The sequence below is a fragment of the Rhinopithecus roxellana genome, chromosome 14, assembly GCF_007565055.1.
Source record: "Rhinopithecus roxellana isolate Shanxi Qingling chromosome 14, ASM756505v1, whole genome shotgun sequence".
Lineage (NCBI taxonomy): Eukaryota > Metazoa > Chordata > Mammalia > Primates > Cercopithecidae > Rhinopithecus > Rhinopithecus roxellana.
The window spans coordinates 70635709-70656463 of record NC_044562.1 but is presented as its reverse complement, the minus strand read 5'-3'; the positions used below and the strand labels follow the sequence as shown (position 1 = coordinate 70656463).

At 36.8% G+C, this 20755-nt stretch overlaps 1 protein-coding gene across 1 annotated transcript in view; it reads left to right on the top strand.

Annotated features, from left to right (window-relative positions):
* The window catches only part of AGPS (alkylglycerone phosphate synthase), a 159557-nt gene that overhangs the window by 32293 nt on the left and 106509 nt on the right, over window positions 1-20755 (top strand). Inside the window, exons 3-6 of the mRNA XM_010382432.2 lie at window positions 12897-12987; window positions 15326-15446; window positions 15541-15615; window positions 20590-20661. Of these exons, the coding sequence (XP_010380734.2) occupies window positions 12897-12987; window positions 15326-15446; window positions 15541-15615; window positions 20590-20661 (359 nt within the window). The remainder of the gene's footprint in view (window positions 1-12896; window positions 12988-15325; window positions 15447-15540; window positions 15616-20589; window positions 20662-20755) is intronic.

Genomic DNA, 20755 nt, shown 5'->3' with positions numbered 1-20755 from the left:
TTAATATCTATTGGACATTACTATACTTAATGTTTTTAAAACATATGCTATATCAATATATTAAAATGTCAACAAAGTAAGTTTCGTTCCTTTGGAGAAGTTATTTCCTTCCTTTTCATAGTGCAATGTATTAATAATTTTTCTATTTTTCTGACTTATTAATATTTTGTACCTAAAATAAAATCTCAGGAATAGTAATTTGAAAGTAATTTTAATCAAGGTATGAAGAGGTACATTTGACATTAGTTTTTTTATTAGGAAAATAAATATTATCTGTGTTCTCATTCCCATCCTTAAGTGTGATTGGGTAGCATGCAATGGAGGCTTAGTTGAGAAATTGTGTAATTCAGGTAGAAGGGATTTCTGGTTAAAAGTAAATTTGCCAGTGTTCTAAATGTTGAATCTTTTATGTTTTATTTAAATAGAATAATGTCTGATATAGTAGAAACATCGATGTAGAGATTGGCTTTTCAAAATTTTCTGGAGGAAAAAAATGAATCTTCTGAACTTAGAAAACCAAATTTCTCTCTTCTCAGACACTGTCCTCATTTCTCTTTCTCTTTTTCTCTCTTTGTGTTTGGATCTTGAAGGTACACAGCATTTCTGTTTTATGGAGCAGGGTAGATGGTCACTTGTATTTCAGCAAAGTCTTCTGTACAGTACTGTAGGCCATGTAGTGGTTTATATGAGAAAGGGTGTGTGTGTGTGTGTGTGTGTGTGAAATGAATGATTAGTCATAAAACATCACAGGTAACTATGCCTTAGTGGGTCCCATGGGTTCAGGATCTTGTTCTTATTTTGGGTGTTCTGGCACTTGATTTGTCAGTTTCCTGGAAGAGATGAGGCTGTAGGGGTCTGACACATGCCACACATCTAAGAGACTGATTTAAAAAATTAGAACCTCAGTGTATTCATTTATGGTTAGATTATTCCTTTTTCAGGGTATGGAATACATGTTAGTGCCCTTTCTGATGTTAGGGTATCTAGAGAACAACATTTGCAACTTAGATATTATTTGGAGAGCATACATTCAGAACAAAGGAGATTTGATGGTCTTGATAGAGATATTTATATAGGCTGTAATAGAACCAGAGAATTTTTCTGTTGGTTTTAATGCGTTACTACCACTCCTACCAGAACGCATTCCTTAAAGGCCTCATTTCTTTGCATTGTTGACTCCTAAGTCAGAGTCCAGTCGGGGAGAGGGAGAATAAGGGTGCATCTGACTGGAAGAGCCTGCAAGAGAGACCAGGAAAGTGAATATCTGGCAAATTTGCATTAGTGGAGGGTAGCTTTTGCCTTCCTCCAAGACTTACACAAAGGATAATTCCCCAAACATATAAATGGGATTTAGGTGCTCTGGGATTAAATATATACTAAACAAACAGTAACTAAAATGAAAAAGCAAAACAAAATTCAATTCCCGTTTTGGTGGGAAGCACCAGTACCTTGTCACAGGGTCATAAACTGAGTTGAATTGAATCATAACTTTCTCTATATCTAGTCTGTTTTCCTGAGAATAATTGGTGAATGAGTAGGTTTCTCTGATTTTTATCAGAAAACATTTACAAACACTCTTAAGATAATAATATCTACTATTTATTGAGTGCCTACTGAGTTATCTTACAATAACCCTATCACATGGATAGAGTTATCTTCTTAAAAATAATGAGGATGAGGAAAGTTAAGTAGCTTACCTGAAGTCGCCTGCTCAGTGGTAAATTGGGATTAAAAACCAGGTGTTTTTAAGCTTCATTCTTCTGCAGTTTCTATTATACTGTGCTTTTGAGTTACTTCTGCAGATAACTAAACTCATCCACTGTACTGATCTTGTTCTGTCTCCAAACCCTGGGAGCACTACGCTCTGTATACCAGCACAGTAGAGTTAGTCATATTATAAAAATTTATCTTGCGTCAGAAATTCCTATTGTTACTGTGAAAGGCAAAGGGCAGAAGCGTAAGAAGATTGTGATATTCCTGAAAGAGAAAATGGAATTCACGACTACAAAGGCTGAGTACAAGAAAACGCTGTTTGGCTGAACAGTATTAATTCACTCTTATTTATTAATAATATTAGAGGTAAGGACAATTTTTGACATTTTTTTGTAGAGACTTTCTATTCTGGCAGTGAGGTGGACTGAAATAATTCAGGCCCCTCGCCTTTTATAACCACATAGAAAAGTTGGATAAAATATCAGAAGAAAGAAATATAACAGAGCTGGAAAGAAAGAAAGGGAAATCCTACGTGCCAGAAACTAACAGTGATTATCAGTGAAAATTGATGAGGTGTGGGGTTCTCCTATTTCTGATCCAAAGAACATTGAAAAGAGATTTTTATATGGAAATGTAGTTGATTGTATGTATTTTGCGGGAGGGTAACTTTGACATTTCAAACCCAGGCATTAAGTTGTAAGCAATTATTAGAAGCTGTTATAGAATAACAGCTTTTTCCCTATGTTAGGAGAAGGGTCTGAAATTTTTTTCTGAGCAGTCTATCTTCTAAACAGATTTATAATTTATCAGTTTATAAATCTCTAGATTTATAACTTACCACTTTTATTCCTTCTAAGTATGGATGAATTTAGTCCTCCTGGATTTAAGCAGCATAAGGCAATACTCTGGAGCCAATTCTGTAGATTTTTTTTTTCCTTCAACTTTTAAGTTCTGGGGTACATGTGCAGGATGTGCAGGTTTGTTACTTAGCTAAACGTGTGCCATGGTGGTTTGCTACACAGATCAACCCATCACCTTGGTTGTTAGGTTATTAAGCCCACTATCCATTAGCGATTTTTCCCGATGCGCTCTCTCCTTCCACCGCTCCCCCGATGCGCCCCAGTGTATGTTGTTCCCCTCCCTGTGTTCATGTGTTCTCACTGTTCAGCTCCCACTTATAAGTGAGAACATGCGGTATTTGATTTTCTGTTCCTGTGTGTGTTTGCTGAGGATAATGGCTTCCAGCTCTATCCCTGTCCCTGCAAAGGACATGATTGTGTTCCTTTCTATGGCTGCATAGTATTCCATGGTGTATATGTACCATATTTTCTTTTCCAGTCAATCATTGATGGGCATTTGGGTTGATTCCATGTCTTTGCTATTGTGAATGGTGCTGCAATGAACATATGCATGCATTTATTTTTATAATAGAATGATTTATATTCCTTTGTGTATATAGCCAGTAAGGGAATTGCTGGGTCAAATGGTATTTCTGCCTCTAAATCTTTGAGGAATCACCACACTGTCTTCCACAATGGTTGAACTAATTTATACTCCCACCACAGTGTAAAAGCGTTCCTTTAAAATCTCTGTAATCTTGCCAGCATCTGTTGTTTCTGTACTTTTTAATAATCGGCATTCTGACTGGCTTTTGATTTGCATTTCTCTAATGATGAGTGATGCTGAGCTTTTTTTCATGTTTGTTGGCTGCATGAATGTCTTCTTTTGAGAAGTGTCTGTTCATGTCCTTTGCCCACTTTTTAATGGGGTTGTTTTTTTCTTATAAATTTGTTTAAGTTCCTTGTAGGCTCTGGATATTAGACCTTTGTCAGAGGCTCAGATTGCAAAAATTTTCTCCCACTCTATAGGTTGTCTGTTCACTCTGATGATAGTTTTTTTTGCTGTGCAGAAGCTCTTTAGTTTAATTAGATCCCATTTGTCAATTTTGGCTTTTGTTGCAATTGCTTTTGGCGTTTTCGTCATGAAATCTTTGCCCATGCCTATGTTCTGAATGTTGTTGCCTAGATTTTTTTCTGGGGTTTTTATAGTTTTGGATTTTACTTTTAAGTCTTTAATCCATCTTGAGTTAATTTTTGTGTAAGATGTAAGGAAGGGGTATAGTTTCAATTTTCTGCATATGGCTAGCCAGTTCTCCCAGCACCATTTATTAAATAGGGAATCCTGTCCGGGCGCAGTGGCTCACGCCTGTAATCCCAGCACTTTGGGCGGCCGAGGTGGGTGGGTCACCTGAGGTCGGGAGTTCGAGACCAGCCTGACCAACATGGAGAAACCCTGTCTCTACTAAAAATACAAAAATTAGCTGGGCATGGTGGCGCATGCCTGTAATCCCAGCTACTTGGGAGGCTGAGGCAGGAGAATCGCTTGAACCTGGGAGGTGGAGGTTGCGGTGAGCCAAGATCGCGCCATTGCACTCCAGCCTGGGCAACAAGAGTGAAACTCTCGTCTTAAAAAAAAAAAAAAAAAAAAGGAATCCTTTCACCATTGCTTGTTTTTGTCAGGTTTGTTGAAGATCAGATGGTTGTAGGTGTGCAGTCTTATTTCTGGGATCTCTATTCTGTTCCATTGGTCTATGTGTCTGTTTTTGTGCCAGTACCATGATGTTTTGGTTACTGTAGTCTTGTAGTACAGTTGGAACATGGGTAGTGTGATGCTTCCAGCTTTGTTCTTTTTGTGTAGGATTGTCTTGGCTATACGGGCTCTTTTTTGATTCCATATGAATTTTAAAATAGTTTTTTCTAATTCTGTGAAGAATGTCAATGGTAGTTTAATGGGAATAGCATTGAATCTGTAAATTACTTTGGGTAGTATGGCCATTTTCACAATATTGATTCTTCCTATCCATGAGCGTGGAATGTTTTTCCATTTGTTTGTGTCTTCTCTGATTTCCCTGAGCAGTGATTTGTAGTTGTCCTTGAAGAGGTCCTTCACTTCCCTTGTTAGATGTATTCATGGGTGTTTTATTCTCTTTGTAGCAATTGTGAATGCGAGTTCTTTCATGATTTGGCTCTCCTCTTGCCTGTTGTTGGTGTATAGGAATGCTAGTGATTTTTGCACATTGATTTTGTATCCTGAGACTTTGCTGAAGTTGCTTATCAGCTTCAGAAGCTTTTGGGCTGAGACAATGGGGGTTTCTAGATATAGGATCATGTTATCTGCAAACAGAAACAGTTTGACTTCCTCTCTTCCTGTTTGAATTTTCTTTATTTCTTTGTCTTGCCTGATTGCCCTGGTCAGAACTTCCAATACTGTGTTGAATAGTAGTGGTGAGAGAAAGCATCCTTGTCTTGTGCCGGTTTTTGAGGAGAATGCTTCCAGCTTTTGGCTCATTCAGGTATGATATTTACTGTGAGTTTGTTATATATGGTTCTTATTATTTTGAGGTATGGTCCTTAAATACTTAGTTTATTGAGTTTTTAACATGAAAGATGTTGACTTTTATCTAAGGCCTTTTCTGTGTCCATTGAGATAATCATATGGTTTTGTCTTTAGTTCTGTTTATGTGATAAATTACATGTATTGATTTGCATATGTTGAACCAACTTTGATTGTGGTGGATAAGCTTTTTGATGTATTGCTGGATTCAGTTTGCCAGTATTTTATTGAGGATTTTTGCATTGATGTTCATCAGGGATACTGGCCTAAATTTTTCTTTTTTGTTGTTGTGTCTCTGCCAGGTTTTGGTATCAGGATGATGCTGGTCTCATAAAAGGAGTTAGGTAGCAGTCCCTCCTTTTCAATTTAGTTCCAGTAGAAATGGTACCAGCTCTTCTTTGTACCTCTAGTAGAATTCAACTGTAAATCTATCCGGTCCTGGGCTTTTTTTGGTTGGCAAGCAATTTATTACTATCTCATTTTCAGAACTCATTATTGGTCTTTTCAGGGATTCAGGTTCTTCCTGGTTCAATCTTGGGAGGGTGTATATGTCAGGAACTTACCCGCTTTTTTCTAGATTTTCTAGTTCATGTGCATAGAGGTGTTCATAGTATTCTTTGATGATTATTTGTATTTCTGTAGTGTCAGTCGTGATATCCCCCTTATCATTTTTGATGGTGTCTGATTCTTCTCTCTTTTCTTCTTTATTAGTCTAGCTAGCAGTCTACCTATTTATTTTTTCAAAAAACAAAAACAAAAAACAAAACAAACAAACAAAAAAACCTAGCTCCTGGATTCATTGGCTTTTTGAAGGGTTTTTGACATCTCTATCTTCTTCGGTTCTGCTCTGATCTTGGTTATTTCTTGTGTTCTGCTACCTTTGGGGCTTGTTTGTTGTTGGTTCTCTAGTTCTTTTAGTTGTCATGTTAGGTTGTTAGTTTGAGATCTTTCTACTTGAAGCTTTTTGATGTGGGCATTTAGTGCTATAAATTTTCCTCTTAACACTGCTTTAGCTGTGTTGCAGAGATTCTGGTACTTTGTCTCTTTGTTCTCATTAGTTTCAAATAACTTCTAGATTTCTGGCTTAGTTTCACCCAGGAGTCATTCAGGTTGTTCAGTTTCTATGTAGTTGTGTGGTTTTGAGTGATTTTTTAAAGTCTTGATTCTAATTTGATTGTGCTGTAGTCTGAGAGATTGTTATGATTTCAGTTATTTTGCATTTGCTGAGGGGTGTTTTAATTCCAATTATGTGATCAATTTTAGAGTAAGTGTTGTGGCTATGAGAAAAATATATATTCTGTTGCTTTTGGGTGGACTCTTGATGTCTGTCAAGTCTGCTTGATCCAAAGCTAAGTTCAGGTCCTGAATATCTTTTAATTTTCTGTCTCAGTGATCTGTCTGATATTGTCAGTGGGATGTTAAAGCCTCTCATTATTATTGTGTGAGAGTATAAGTCTCTTTGTAGGTCTCTAATAACTTGCTTTTGGATCTGGGTGCTCCTCTATTGGGTACATATATATTTAGCATAGTTAGCTCTTCTTGTTGAATTGAACCCTTTACCATTATGTAATGCCCTTCTTTGTCTTTTTTGGTCTTTGTTGGTTTAAAATCTGTTTTGTCAGAAACTAGGATTGCGGCCACTGCTTTTTTCTGTTTTCCATTTGCTTGGTAAATTTTCCTCCATCCCTTTATTTTGAGTCCATGTGTGTCTTTGCATGTTACATGGGTCTCTTGAGGACAGCATAATGGGTCTTGACTCTTCCCCCAGCTTGCAATTCTGTGTCTTTTAACTGGGGCATTTAGCCCATTTACATTTAAGGTTTTTATTTTGTGTGAATTTGATCCTGTCATCATGATGCTAGATTGTTATTTTGCAGACTTGTTTATGTGGTTGCTTCATAGTGTCACTGGTCTGTGTACTTCAATGTGTTTTTATAGTGGCTGGTAACAGTTTTTCTTTTTCATATTTAGTGCTTTCTTCAGGAGCTCTTGCAAGGCAGGCCTGGTGGTGATGAATTCCCTCAGCATTTGCTTGTCTGGAAAGTATCTTCTTTGCTTATGAAGCTTAGTTTGGCTGGATGTGAAATTCTGGGTTGGAAATTCTTTTCTTTAAGAATGTTGAATATTGGCCCCCAATCTCTTCTGGCTTGTAGGGTTTTTGCTGAAATGTCTGCTCTTAGTCTGATGGGTTTCCCTTTGTAGATGACCTGGCCTTTCTCTCTGGCTGCCCATTATATTTTTTTCTCTCTTTTCAACCTTTGAGAATCTGATGATTATGTGTCTTGGGGTTGATCTTCCCATGGAGTATCTTACTGGGGTTCTCTGGACCTCCTGCATTTGAATGTTGGCCTGTCTTGCTAAGTTGGGGAAGTTCTCCTGGATGATATTCTGAAGTATGTTTTTCAACTTGGTTCCATTCTCTCCATCTCTTTTGGGTACCCCAATCAGTCATAGGTCCAGTCTTTTTTGTATAGTCCCATATTTCTCAGAGGTTTTGTTCATTCCTTTTTCTCTATTCTTGTCTGCCTTGAAGACTGTAGTCTTCAAGCTTTGAGATTCTTTCCTCCACTTGGTCTATTTTGCTGTTGATACTTGTGATTGCATTGTGAATTTCTTGTGTTGTGTTTTTTAGCTCCATCAGATTAGTTATGCTCCTCTCTAAACTGGCTCTTCTGGTTTTCAGCTCCTGTATTGTTTTATCATGATTCTTAGCTTTTTTGCATTGGGTTACAGCATGCTCCTTTCCCTCAGCAAAGTTTGTTATTACCCATCTTCTGAAGCCTACTTCTGTGAATTCAACGATCTCAGCCTCAGCCCAGTTCTGGGCCCTTGCTGCAGAGATATTGTGGTCATTTGGAGAAGAGGCACTCTGGCTTTTTGAGTTTTCAGTATTTTTGCATTGATTCTTTCTCATCTTTGTGGGATTATCTAGCTTCAATTTTTTGAGATTGCTGACCTTTGAGTGCGATTTTTGTGTGGTCTTTTTTATTGATGCTGTTATTGTTGCTTTCTGTTTGTTTGTTTTTCTTTTAACAGTCAAGCCACTTTTTCGTAGGGCTGCTGTGGTTTGTTGGGGGATTGCTCGTGACCCTATTTGCCTCATTTTTCCCAGACCTGGAGGTATCACCAGTGGAGGCTGTGAAACAGCAAAGATGGCAGCCTGCTTTTTCCTTTGGGAGCCCCATCCCAGGGTGGGTAGTGACCTGTTGCTGGCCTGGATGCTCCTGTAGGAGTTGTCAGGAGACCCCTGTTGGGAGCTCTGACCCAGTCAGGAGGAATAGGATGGCTGATTTTTGGTGGAGCAGGTGTGCCATGTTGGGGATAACTCTTCCATGTCAAGACTGCCTAGACTCTTCAGAGCCAGCAGACTGGAAAGGCTGAGTCAACTGAACTGCAGAGACATCGGTCGCCTCTCCCCCAGGGGGCTCTGTCCCAGGGAGAGATCAGAGTTCTGTCTGTGTAACCCTGGCTCGAGTTGCTGAAATTCGCACAGGGAGTCCCCACCCAATGAGGAGCAATGGATTGGGGTCCCACTTAAAAAAAGTAGTCTGGCCACAATCTGGCATAGCAGCTGTGTTGCATTGTGTGGGATTCCTTCTTGTTCTGACCACCTGGACTGCCTGGAACTGGCAGGTTAGAACAGCTAAGTCAACCTAACCACAGAAATGGTAGTTGCTCCTCCTCCAGGGAACTCATCCATCTCAGGCAGTCTCTAGCTTGTTGCACTGTCTGACTGGAGTTCCAAGCTAGTGGATCTTACCTTGTGAGGTGAAAGTGTGGCCTACAGAACAATGCTGCTTAGATCCCTGGATTCAGTCCCTCTCCTAGAAGAGTGAGCACATGGATCTCCCACCTTGCTGGGATTCCTGGGGCAGAGTCTGCAAAACTCCTGGGTTACTATGTGAGCCTGAGTGACTGTTCTTTTGAGACTCTGCACAGCTCTGTGTATTGAACTCAAGGCCCTGGTGGCGTGGAGTCACGAGGGGATCTCCTGATCCACAGGTTACAAAGACTTGTGGGAGAAGTGTGGTTTCCCTCGTGGGGTTGCACAATCTCTCACTGCTCTGCTTGGATGGGGGTGGGAGTTCCTTTGGCTCCATGCTTCTCCCAGTTGGACCATCGCCCCACCCTGCTTTTCTTTGTTCTCCATGGGTTGAGCTGTCGGCCTAGTCAGTCGCAGTGTGAGAATCTGGATATTTCAGCTGAAGGTGCTGAATTCAGTTGCCATTTTCATTCTTCTCCATGAGAGCTGTAGACCACAGCTGCTTTTAATCAGCCATCTCAGTCCCTGGAGATTTCTGTAAAGTAAAATTTTTGAAAAATGTCGTTATTTTTGACTTTATGGGTGTTATATATTAGTTGGGTACTTACAAATCACAAGTTAGTATATAAATGAAGAATTTGAGTTTGTTAGACTTTGTCTTTTTGATGGCATAATTTTTAATTGAAGCTTTGTCTGATTATAAAAAGGCTGTTAAACTGCTTAGCAATTGTGGAACTCACCCTGAGGCTAGATAATTGTATATACTTATCAGGGGAACCCACCCCCAGTATTTCAACGTAGGTTCTTTCTATTTTTCCCTAAGTGTTGGCCAGTCTGAGAAATAAAGAGAAAGATTACAAAGAGAGGGATTTTACAGCTGGGCTGCCAGGGGTGATACCACATTGTCGGTAGGTCCGTAATGCCCCCTGAGCTGCAAAACCATCAGATTTTTATTAGGGATTTCAAAAGGGGAGGGAGTGTACGAACAGGAATTAGGTCACAAAGATCACATGCTTCAAAGGGCAATAAAGATCACAAGGCAAAGGACAAAGCAAAGATCACAAGGCAAGGGCAAAATTAGAATTACTGATGAGGGTCTATGTTTGGCTGTGCACATATTGTCTTGATAAACATCTTAAACAACAGAAAACAGAATTCGATAGCAGAGAACCAGTCTGACCTCAAATTTACCAGGGTGGGATCTTTTCCCCACCCTAATAAGCCTGAGGGTACTGCAGGAGACCAGGGCATACTTCAGTCCTTATCTCAACTGCATAAAACACACTCCCAGAGCGGCCATTTATATACCTCCCCCCAAGGAGTACATTCCTTCCCCAGGGTATTAATTATTAATATTTCTTGCTGGGAAAAAAATTCAGCAATATCTCTCCTACTTGCAGGTCCGTTTATAGGCTCTCTGCAAGAAGAAAAATATGGCTCTGTTCTACCCAACCCCGCAGGCAGTCAGACCTTTGGTTGTCTTCCCTTGTTCCTTAAAATTGCTGTTATTCCATTCGTTTTCAAGGTGCACTGATTTAGTATTGTTCAAACACACGTTTTACAATCAATTTGTACAATAGTGGTCCTGAGGTGACGTACATTCTTAGCTTACGAAGATAACAGGATTAAGAGATTAAAGACAAGATAGACATAAGAAATTATAAGAGTATTAATTTTAGGAACTGATAAATGTCCATGAAATCTTCACAATTTTTGTTCCTTTGCCGCAGCTCCAGCTGGTCCCTCCGTTTGGGGTCCCTGACTTCCTGCAACATACACTAATATTTTTGTTGCTTCTTATGTGCTGCCCCAGAGTAAGAGTCACTTTGTCTTTAGTCATTGTCCGTCCTGATGTGCACTTCCCTCTTGGATAATTTTTGTCCACAGAAATTTCATTGGCCTTGAAAACTCGTTCTGGTTCTGTATCTTCTATAGTATAGTCTATTTCAGCCCTATGGGAAAGTGATAAATTGATCTCACCTTATATTTTACAAAAAACCCATTTAATGTTCTCAAACTAACCTTCAGTCATGGAAAAGAAGAAGATCCATTCAGTAGTCACTGTGATTCAACAATTGGTATAGGTGCTTAGCTTTCTATTTATCACATCTCTGGTTAGTTTCAGGTTCTCTGCCCATGTGTTCATCTCACAAATTATATGTTGCTGCAGCTTTGACTAAGCTAGGTTGTAAGTTTCTTAAGAACAGGAGTCATAATACCAATTCCATGTATTCTGCAATGCTAAGTACAGTCTTCTGAGTGTTAAATATTGTGCATTCAGATATAGATATATAAATACTTTATTTTAGTGATAGAAGGTAGTTTTAAATTTTATACATGATAGTAATACTTACTCTATATCTGTAAGTTCAAGTATCTTGAAGGTGGTCACCTTTTTATTTTATTGGGAATACCTGAGACTGGGTAATTAATAAAGAATAGAGGTTTGTTTGGCTCATGGTTCTGCAGGCTGTGCAAGAAACATGGCATCAGGGTCTGCTTCTGGTGAGGACCTCAAGCTGCTTCCACTCCTGCAGAAGGGGAAGGGGAGCTGGTATGTGCTGAGATCACATGGTGAAACTGGAAGCAAGAGAGAGATGGTAGGGAGGTGCCAGTCTCTTTTTAAACAACCAGCTCTTGTGGGAACTAACAGAACTCACTCACACTTCTCTCCCTCCCCCCAGGGCATTAATCTGTTCATAAAGATATACCTCCATGACCCAAACACCTCCCACTAGGGGATCAGATTTCAACATGAGTTCTGGAGGGTTCGGTATCCAAACTACGGGACTCCTTTAAGAGAGTGAAAGGATAAATCACAGAGTAAGAGAAGATGTCTAATATATATATCTTTCATTTTATAAATATATAAAGATTTCTTACATGTAATTGAGAAAACAATAACCCAGGAGGAAAATGAGCAAAAGACTTGAACTGGTTTTCAAAATGGAGGATATCCAAATGTACAGTAGATATAGGAATAGATGCTCAATTTCATAAGTACTCAGTAAAATTCAAATGAAAATTGTAATGAGATGCAAGTGGAATGTCTCAGAGATTCAATTATAGAATTTCTATTGTGTTCTTTTTTATAGTTTTTTTTATTTCTCTGCTAAGATTTTTTTTTTTTTTCTAATATTCCCTGGGAGTACATTTTCCATTTTGTCCATTGGCATAGCTATAATAGCTGCTTTAAAACCCTTGTGTGCTACTTCCAGTATCTTGGGTCATTTTGGGGTCAGTCATCATTAATTGGCCTTTTTCTTGATTATGAGTCATACTTTACAGTTTGTTCTTGTCTAGTAATACTGGAGTGTGTTTTGGACATTGTACATGATGTAGGAACTCTGGATTCTGTTATATTCCTCTGAAGAGACCTTTAAAAAATTTGTTTTAAATCAAGCAATTAACTTGACTGATCTGAAACTCTAAATTCTGTCCCCCTGTGGTGAGCAGCTGAATTGTCTGTCCAGTTTTTTTTTTAACTTTAACTGGGTTGCCTAGAATATTCTAGTATGTTTTCTATACATGCCATTAAGAGTCAGCCAGACATTTGGAGAGAAATGATAGATAGGTTCCTGTCTTACTTGCTTCTTTCTGTGATTTCCCAGTATGCTTTCCAGATGCAGCATTCACCCCAAACACTGTGCTCTGGTTCTTTAAGCCAGGAAGACTGTAAATTTTCAGCATTTTTATTACCTTTTGAGGCACCAGCTGGGGCCTGCCATGAAGCTAAAACTTACGTAAAAAGCAAAACCAAACTGGAAACTTATGAACTTACGTAGTATTTTTTGCTTTTTTTCAAATGTAACACACCCTTCTCCCCTATTTTTGACTGCTTTTGGTCTGTCTATACTGCCTTTGGATAGCTGGGTTTTGTTTGTTTTGCTTTTGTTCAGAGTTTATAGTTACATGTGAAAGTATTGGTTTGATAGTAGCTGCTTGACCATCACTGGAAGCAGAATTTAAGCTTTAAATTTAAATGAAGATACTTTACTCTAATATTTTTACTTTCTTTGTACCTTAGGTACCCTCTTAGTGGCATGGGTTTACCAACATTTAAAGAATGGATCCAGAATACCCTTGGAGTAAATGTGGAGCATAAAACTACCTCTAAAGTAAGCAAACAAAAATTATTACTAATACATGTAACTGTGTTTTTAAACCCAAATTAATATGATTTCTCTTTGTAATTTGTTATATTGGATTCACTGCAACTGTCATGTTTTTTGTTATAAAGCCTATTAATTATATTGGCCTTGTTAGAGTGTTATGGGCAGTTATTCAGCGTCACAGATCTAGACCCTAGTCTCACAATTTATCTGAGATTTATCTGGCAAACTTTTTATCTCCTCTGAGCCTTGGTTAGTTTTAGAATTGGGAGTAATAACTATTTGTTCTGCCTCTCACAAGGTAGTAGTGAAGTGCAAATTATTTACTTTCTTAAAGAGTGCTTGTTACAGAAATATAAGTTGCTGTGATGTTTAGATTATTTAATAGACTGACCATAATCTAGGATTAATGGAGAATAATTTAAAATAAAAATGTAAAATCACATTTAATATTAGGACATTTAGAATATTTAAAGAATTATAAAAAGTAAAAATTTGATTAAGATATGAGCGATTGAGGATTTTAGTTTGTTCATGTAGTTTCACTTTTCTGAAAGTAGAATTAGGAAACTTTAAACTGTATATATATATGTGTATATATATATATATATATATGAATGAAACTAATGAAATATTTAGCATTTCTTTTTATTATTATTATTTTTGTTGTGTTTTTATTATTATTTTGCTGTAGCATACTATTCTGTATTCCAGTCTCTCTAACTGGATATAAGTTCCATAAGTACAGGGGCTATGTCTTATACAATATTCTCCACTGTATCCAACTTGTTATTAAGTGGTATAGGTATTTGGTGAGTACTTGTTGGGTTTATTTAAAAATCCACAGTTATTTTATTCTAGTTATTAAGTTAGGCTGAACAACTAATTCTACCCCTCCCAAGCCATCTTTTAACTTTTCCTAGAGGTCTCTTTTTTTATCTCTTAAATTCTCTCTCTCTCAATCTCTCTACTATTTGCAATTACTTGTTTTTGACATTGATACAATTCACATACTATAGTTAGAAGTTTCACCAGTTTTTGAGCCCTTTTCAGTTCTTAATGACTTAAAATATTAATATATTTTGTTGGAGTTCTTTTAGTATTTCCTTCTCCTATGGGATAAATTTCACAAGGTCAAAATACTTTTTTCTGTTTAACTCTCTGTTGTATCCTCAAGACCTTGAAGAGTGCCTAGCTTATAGCAACCACTCAATAAGTATTTATTATGCAGTACCTTAATAAGAGATTAAGATAATATGGAAGTATCATATTTGTTCTTTGCATATTCTTATATTTTCTTTTTTCCAAATACTGTAATGATAGCTTCCCCCCATCCCCCATAGCAGATTTTACTTGGCCGGCCATTTATAGACCTCTTCCTATGTTCTAGGCATGCTATTAAGTGCTTTTCACAAAAATTATCACATTTAACCTGCCTTCCTTATAATAGCCCTATGGTGATAATCTCATTTAACAGATGAAGAAGCCAAGGCTCATAGAAGTTTGGTGACATGCCCAATGACTCATAGTTTTAACTTTGAAGTTGAAGATTAGATTTCAAGTTACCTGTTAGGTGAAATTGAATATCAAGTTTATAATTATGTTGTGAGTTTTAAAGCAGCTCTATAAAAATGGATTTATTACCTATTTTGAGGCTTTCTGTTTATCATTTTAAAATGGCAATTGAATAATAAGAAATGCTAATTTTTTTTTGTTTTTGTTTTTGTTTTGAGATGGAGTCTCACTCTGTTGCCCAGGCTGGAGTGTGGTGGCGTGATCTTGGCTCACTGCAAGCTCTGCCTCCTGAGTTCACACCATTCTCCTGCCTCAGCCTCCCAAGTAGCTGGGACTACAGGCGCCCGCCACCATGCCCGGCTAATTTTTGTTTTTTTAGTAGAGGCAGAGTTTCACTGTGTTAGCCAGGATGATGTCGATCTCCTGACCTCGTGGTCCGCCTACCTTGGCCTCCCAAAGTGCTGGGAGTACAGGTGTGAGCCCCTGCACCTGGCCAGAAATGCTAAATTTTATCGACAGATTAAGTGTAGATAGTGTACAAGTCAAGTAACTTTCTCCCAGTCTCCTTAATCTGAAATGAAAGATTTGATACTTTGCTCTCTTCCCTGTTGATTATAATCTTTAGAAATGATTGTGATTAACCAGAGCATTTGTAATTTGTTACTCTCATAAAGCTGATTTCTGTATATGTTGTTTTGTATTTTCCTATGCTTCAGCCTTACTTTGAATGTTTTAAAAAAAGTCTACATTTTGTAGTCATTCTCTCTAACTTAAGTACCCAAAATTCGTTGTCTAAAAATAAGTCAAAGAAATCAATTTTATTTTCTAGGCATCCTTAAATCCTAGTGATACACCTCCTTCTGTTGTAAATGAAGATTTTCTTCGTGACCTTAAAGAAACTAATATTTCATATTCACAAGAGGCAGATGATCGAGTATTTAGAGCTCATGGTAAGTTACTTTATATTAGCCCTATTTATTTTTAACAAAAATTTTCTATATTTTAAGCTGTTTTTGTGTTTTTGTTTTTTTAACCACAAAACAGGTCATTGTCTTCATGAGATATTTTTGCTCAGGGAAGGAATGTTTGAGCGAATTCCTGATATAGTTTTATGGCCAAGTAAGTTTTCCCCTCCTTGTATCATTAATTTAGTATTGCTAAATTTTAAGTTAATTTAATATTGGAAATATGTACTGTTTGGCATATGAGTTGTAAAAAATATAAATTGCTGTATTTTTAAGAGAGTTTACATAACAAGTCTTGAAGCTCTTTCTTGACCTGGTTGTTCTGAACTAATGGTTTTAACAATTCATTTTGTTGCTGATAATTAAATAATCATTTCAAATGTAAATAATCATATTGAGATGTCAGTAGAAAAATGTATTTTTGGATAATTTGGAAGCTTCATGAAATTAGTGTCAGTGATACATTCAGATATATAGAATTATTAATATAATTGAGTACTGCCAACTAATATTAGTAATAATTTGTTGATATCAGCTCTGAGCTTTAAAAACCCTGGTCAAACAAGTTTCATGTATTGTATATATGCATACTATGTTTGAAATGAATAATTAAATTTTGAGTAATTATTAGCGTTTGGCTGGGACGGAGGATGGATGAGCTTTGTGTTGTAATTTTACTCTTAGTGAGTAGTAGGTACTATATTTATAAATCTGAGTTTTTTTACCCATCTCTTTTAGCAGGTAATTTAAAGCAGAACAGGTATAGTGTTCCTTGCTGTCCATTATTGCATTTTTTAAAAAGTCTATTGATTTTCTGATTCATTTTATCTTCAGATCTTCCTTTTCAGAGTATATATTTTATTTTTTAATAAATTGGATCATTCATGGACTCTCAGTTCTTAAATGAGGTCCTTCTACTTTGGAGGGACTGTCTGAGGGAAAAATTATACTTTAATATGGGGGCAAGAGGCAGGTGAGATACACGGAAGGAAAATCCAAGAGCATATGTAGCAGAGATGAAATTACTTTCCTGATACTAGTATATTATTCTATGCATTTAGAATATTTATTAAATAAGTCTTTTGTCTCTGTTAGTTTAGTATAGAAATTTTAACTGTTCCTGAGGAAAAGGTATTCTCCAACAGAAGAAATATTTTTGTTTTGCCTGCTTGTTTTTTAGTAGCTTTAGGTTACTTCTCTACCAAGATTTGCAGAAGGTTTATTCTATTTATTACTGGAAAACATGAAAGCAAAATTTATCAATTTTCACTTCCCACAAGAAACCTAATAGGCCATCCTTTGATGTATCTTAATAAGAATCTAATTAAACTAAAGAGCTTCTGCACAGCGAAAGAAACTACCATCAGAGTGAACAGGCAACCTACAGAATGGGAGAAAATTTTTGCAATCTACTCATCTGACAAAGGGCTAATATCCAGAATCTACAAAGAACTCAAACAAATTTACAAGAAAAAAACAAACAACCCCATCAAAAAGTGGGCAAAGGATATGAACAGACATTTCTCAAAAGAAGACATTCATACAGCCAACAGACACATGAAAAAATGCTCATCATCACTGGCCATCAGAGAAATGCAAATCAAAACCACAATGAGATACCATCTCACACCTGTTAGAATGGCAATCATTAAAAAGTCAGGAAACAACAGGTGCTGGAGAGGATGTGGAGAAATAGGAACACTTTTACACTGTTGGTGGGATTGTAAACTAGTTCAACCATTATGGAAAACAGTATGGCGATTCCTCAAGGATCTAGAACTAGATGTACCATATGACCCAGCCATCCCACTACTGGGTATATACCCAAAGGATTATAAATCATGCTGCTATAAAGACACATGCACACGTATGTTTATTGCGGCACTATTCACAATAGCAAAGACTTGGAATCAACCCAAATGTCCATCTGTGACAGACTGTATTAAGAAAATGTGGCACATATACACCATGGAATATTATGCAGCCATAAAAAAGGATGAGTTTGTGTCCTTTGTAGGGACATGGATGCAGCTGGAAACCATCATTCTTAGCAAACTATCACAAGAACAGAAAACCAAACACCGCATGTTCTCACTCATAGGTGGGAACTGAACAATGACATCACTTGGACTCGGGAAGGGGAACATCACACATCGGGGCCTATCATGGGGAGGGGGGAGGGGGGAGGGATTGCATTGGGAGTTATACCTGATATAAATGACAAATTGATGGGTGCTGACGAGTTGATGGGTGCAGCACACCAACATGGCACAAATATACATATGTAACAAACCTGCACATTATGCACATGCACCCTAGAACTTAAAGTATAATAAAAAAAAAAAAAAGAACTTTCAAGTATACCTTCTAGGCATTTTCTTCGTGTCTTTCAACATTAAAGTACTGAGAGAGTTGGGCTTGGCAGTGTGTTCCTGTAGTCCCTGTTACTCAGAATGATGACGCAGGAGGATCACTTGCCCAGAGTTCGAGTCTAGCGTGGACTAGTAAGTCCCTCATCTCTTAAAAAGCAAAAACAAAAACAGAATAATATAGTGGAAGTACATTTTGCTTTAAGAAATCCAAATATTCTCAAAAACCCAGATGTAGTAAACAATATTTCACAAAAGTTTCTTTGCTTTGTAAAATCCCTCCCATTTTATTGGTTCCCTTGCACCTTTGCTCTTCCACTTTTTTTCCATCCCAATTTCCAAATCAGTTCCTTCTCATTGTATATCTAGGTTTTTGTGAAACCATAAGGGTTTTCATGCCTTATAATTTCTTGCCCCTTTAAGTCTCCCATACACACTTGGGAGATTAATTCAATAATCCTTTTGCCAGCTTCTTCCGTACTTCAAGAATCTCTGTGAATGGTGTATTCCTGGATGAATCAAGTTTATAGTTTTATTCTGTTCAATATCCTAGTATAATGACTTCTTTGGAAATATTTTCCCAACAAGTCATTAAGTCACTGAGGTCTTTATTTAATTTTAATGTAAATTTCCACTGGCGATGAAGTCCAAGTTTTTCTTTGTAGGAGGCCTCGTTTTGAGACAATGAAGAAATTTGAGGCAATGTGGTATTCCATAGAGTGGTTGTGGCTGTCTCATTCTTGCAATACACACACACACACACACACAACTAGGAAATCTATTGTAGTTGTCTTTAAGTCTGGCTTTGATCTGAATCGGAATTCTATGTGTTGCTTAATAGTATGCTTAGGGCTTGTTTAAGAGTAAGGACAATTACTTCGCTTATTAAATTTAGTGTTTATGCATTATTTTCATCGGCTTAAACACCAGAACTTTAGGACTGTGAAAATACAGGCTAGGTACTTGAGGATAAGCAGTGAATAAAACAAAAATCCCTTCTAGTGCCATAGAATTTACTGAGGGGACACAGATAATTCACAAATAAATATGTCACATATTGGTTAGTGTTAAGTGCTGTGAATAAAAGCATGTAAGAGGGTAGCGTGAACAAGGATGCGTAGTGGGATGGATGCAGTTTCAGATAACATGGTTAAGGAAGCCTTTTGATTAGGTGACATTCCTAGAAGATAATTTTGCCTTGTTGAAGATTTTTTAATAGACATCTTTGGGTATTTTGTGAATTGTTAATTAATGAGTATTCTATTTAGTAAATTTACCACAGAGAGCAAGCTTTATAAGCTTAATCCAAAAGCTTGAAAATAGATATTTATTAAAAATTGGAATGATATAAGTGACATGTTTTCTTAGCTTTACACAAACCTTAGAAAAGATAATTGCAACTTTTATAGAACTATTTTTGTATTCATAAATGGATATTCGTTTGCTTTCCTCAGCATTCTTATTTCCTGCTGAGTCCCTAGGCTCTTAGCAACTAATACTGGAGTTTTGCATAGTTTTCTTGCCTCAAGTCTCACTCCTCCATGCCATCTCTTACTATATCAGGAGATTGACTTTTCCAAAACAATCTCTTTGCCATCTTGTTCCCCTCATTAGGAACCTCCACTAGTGTCCTATTGCCAGTCCAGTTGAGTCTTAGCACCTCTTGCTTGGCATTTAAAATCTTCCAGTCAGTTTTTTGTTACTTATATAACTTTTACAAGCATAAAGCGAACCCTTTAGTTCTGTACAAAGGAAAGGAATTTATGTGCAGTGTATTTTGTGCAATATTGCAAACATTTGTTTAAACAATAAATCATCAATGGTGCTAAAATTAGGTGAAAATATGATGAGAAACATGGTATTTTACGTAGTCTAAGATATGTAAATACTGTGTCACTAGGTTTTCCTACTATAAGGATATTGTGTTTCTTGTTGAAGTTAATAAGTATTTGAACAATTAATACCTGTTAATATTTGAACCTATTAATATTGAATATTGAATAAATTATTTGAACAATTAATACTTATTAATTTCAGCAAGAAACACAGTATCTTTATAGTGGGGAAACCTAGTGACATGGCCTAACCAAATGATGCATTAAGTTAACATTACTGGAAATGAGACATGTTAATATCATGTGCTTCTAGATGTAATGCACTGAGAAAGATGCAACATCACTTCTGTGGAATTACTCCCAAAATATATAACCTGAACTTAATCATGAGGAAACATCTACAAACCCAAACTGAGGGGCATTCTATGAAATAACTGACCACTGTTTTTCAAAACTGTCATGGTCATGAAAGTTAAAGATACACTAAGGAAATGCCTATTTTTAAAGAAGACACAAGGCAGCTAAATGCAGGGTGTGATCCTCAAGTTGATTCTGGTCCAGAAAAGAGGACATTAGTAGGACAATTGGAAGTATTTGAATAAGGTCTGTAGATTAGTTTATTGTATTGTGTCAGTGTTGGTTGCTTGGTTTTGATAGTTGGACTGTAGCTACATAAGATGTTGATATTTGGGGATGTGAGATGAAGGAAAATTCTTGTACTGTCTTTGTAACTTTTTTGTAAGTCAAATTATTTCAAAATGAAAAGTTAAAAAGGTAAAGTGTTTTAATACTCAACTCATTGTGTTAATGAGTGAATAAATGAAGGAAAAGTTTAGATAAAGAATTTCATAGGTTCTTATTTGCCAAGGTTATCAGATTTTATTCATGCCTCTGTAATTAATTTATTTTCCCTTTCTTCAACAGCATGCCATGATGATGTAGTTAAGATTGTGAATCTAGCTTGCAAATACAACCTTTGTATCATACCAATTGGTGGTAGGTATTGTGCATTTTGAATTTTGATATGTAAATTTCTTCTATTTAAAATATTTGTATTTAAAATATTTGCATCACCCTACTGAAAACAAAC